This window comes from Nuphar pumila, chromosome 2 (assembly GCF_984573655.1).
Source record: "Nuphar pumila chromosome 2, dmNupPumi1.hap1.1, whole genome shotgun sequence".
In the NCBI taxonomy this organism is placed as follows: Eukaryota; Viridiplantae; Streptophyta; class Magnoliopsida; order Nymphaeales; family Nymphaeaceae; genus Nuphar; species Nuphar pumila.
Window position 1 is genome coordinate 94,577,597 of NC_143250.1, and position 2,568 is coordinate 94,580,164.

Here is a 2,568-nt window from a genome sequence, read left to right on the forward strand (position 1 = left end):
ATTTTGATGATTTTATCCTTATGCTAAAATGTGAAAACTAGTCGCTATATCTAGCAAAACTCACAGTTTTAGCATCAAGATAGTAAAACTCAGTTGCAAAACCTAATCGCCTCAAAACTAATGAATCTCAGAATTTTTTTTCACAATTACTTCTTTTATTTCACTCCACCCCCATCATCCCCACCACCACTTCTTCACCATTATCATGACCACCATCACCATTATCACCATTGTCATAACCATCATTATCACCACCACCACCATGCATCACCATTGCCATCATCACCATTATCACCACCCCCTTCTATCACCATTACCATTGTCATTACCATCATCACTATTACCACCAGTTTTGTCACCACTACCATTGTCATTACCATCATCACTATTACCACCACCATGATCACCATTGCCACCATCTTCATCAACCATCACCATCACCACCATTATCACCACCACCACCACTAGGTTTCACTAGTTGTATAGCAACTAGGTTTTGCAATTGATTTCCACCATTCTATTGCAACTGAGTTTCGCTAAAACTTTAATGGCTGGTGACTTTCGTTGGATTATTAATGGTGGTAATTAAAATGGCGATAGATGGTGTTGGTGATGGCAATGGTGATGGATGGTGGTGGTGGTAATGACAGTGATGACAATGATAATGATGGTGGTGGTGGTGGTAATGGTGATAATGGTGATAATGGTGGAGAAGTGATGGTAATGGCGATAATGATGGTGATGGTGGAAAACTGGTGATGGGAATGATAGGAGAGTGGAAGAAAAAAAAATAGTTGTAAAAAAAAAAGTCTCACAACTATATTCGTTAGTTATATGGTGACTAGGTTTCGCATATGAGTTTTGCTATTTTGATGTATATAAAGCAGAATCTCAGTTTTGTTGGCAAAAGTCGAGTTTCATTGAAACTATGAGTTTTGCTGTCTAAAGTCATGTTTCACTGAAACTGTGGGTTTTGATGGCAAAAGTCAAGTTTCACTAAAATCGTGGATTTCTCTCTTTCATGTTTTAGCATAAGGGTAAAATCATCAAAAATGCCCTCAAATTTAGCAAAAATCTAATGAGTGAATATGCAAGGAATATTGCGCTATTATGTGAAATGCCATTATTTTCAAGGGTAGCACAATCATTAGAATTAAGATATTTTCTTAATCAAAGGCTTAACAAAATAGGAAGTCTAAGTCATTCAGGATCAGAATTCCTCATCTATATATGCATGAGTTTTAGGACTTGAGGACAATTCAGAGTTTGATTATGAGTTAATTTTCAGTTCTATTTCCAGTTCATTTCAGTTATGTCTTGCTTTCCTAGATAGCATTAGTCTATAGTATATTGTAGGTGTCAAATTTACGGGTTTTCAAGAAGGACCTTCCTGATTCCCTGCATTTGTGTGTCAACTCCTAATTGCAATTTCATTATTAAGCCTACCACTGTGCTGCTAATTATGATTTCTTGATTCAATTGTGCAGGGGAGATAGTTTCATAAGACATAGTTCCTTCTGTGATGCACTAGCAGAAAAGAAACATGAGGTGAACCAGCAAGGAATAGACCCAGTGGTTGGCAATTTGCAGAATGGAGACTCTGAACCAATCTCATCCATGGGGGGAGGAGGAGGAGGGTCAGCTTTAGCCATATGTGGTCTCAACTATGATACTGAAAACCCATCAAAGTCCCACTCACATGATAAAATGCCAATGTCTTTCAAGTGCATGAATATGGGAGACATGTTCTCAGGTAGTTCAAGCTCTCTGCTTGAACCAAGATCACTTGACTCACCACAACTTCAAGTAGGCAGCAATGGCATGACAAGCTTCAACATCATGAACAACACAAGGATCGGCGGCTTTCCTCCCGCCTCGGCAATGCCATTGCTGCAGAAAGACGCACAGATTGGTGTTACTTCTAGCACCAACATCAGTCCCCCAATGCTCCAAAGAAACTTTGTTACAGGTATGGCTGGTGTAGACCCCATGTCTAACATGAGATACTGTGAAGGAATTAGCATTCAGCATTCACATGACCCACTTAGATATCAAACTAATTATCACCAATATCATCAGATTCCTCAATTATTTGAGGTTGGTGCTGGATATTATGCACCCCAAATGTTGCAAAGGCATACAACAGACATGCCCTTCCAATACTCTGATGTGACTGCTGGTAGCTCAGTGATGCATGATCTTGGGATGTCCTCACCCTTTGGTGCTCCTTGGCTGTTCATGGATGGTGAGCATGAAATCCAAAACATCATGGCCTCTCAAGGTAACAAACTTCCTACCAATATTGACATATTACAAGCAAAGCACTCCAATGCAACCATGGGGATTGAAGGATTATCCCAAAGCATGTCTCAGGTTGGTGCTTCTGATTCAAGACTCACATGGGATGGCAGTGTAAGAGGGCCAAGACCATTGATCCCCCATGAACAACATTATCAACACCAGCAACCGCAAATGGAGTTTGAGAATGTAAGTCAACAGGGGCTACAAGGCATGCAGAAGCTATTTCATTCTGAATCATCCATGGAGAAACCAAACTGGGATGTTTGA

At 40.0% G+C, this 2,568-nt stretch overlaps 1 protein-coding gene across 1 annotated transcript; it reads left to right on the forward strand.

Moving 5' to 3' along the window:
• The first annotated feature begins 590 nt into the window (after positions 1-590).
• On the forward strand, positions 591-2,568 carry LOC149846195 (uncharacterized). The gene is made up of 2 exons (XM_089990638.1): positions 591-640; positions 1,488-2,568. The coding sequence occupies exons 1-2, from the start codon at positions 591-593 to the stop codon at positions 2,566-2,568; spliced, it is 1,131 nt and encodes a 376-aa protein (XP_089846764.1).

Coding starts and splice junctions, on each gene's coding strand:
- LOC149846195 (XM_089990638.1), top strand. CDS start 591: ATGGCGATAGATGGTGTTGGTGATGGCAATGGTGATGGATGGTGGTGG. Junction 641..1,487: donor GGTGATGGATGGTGGTGGTG/GTAATGACAGTG, acceptor TCAATTGTGCAG/GGGAGATAGTTTCATAAGAC.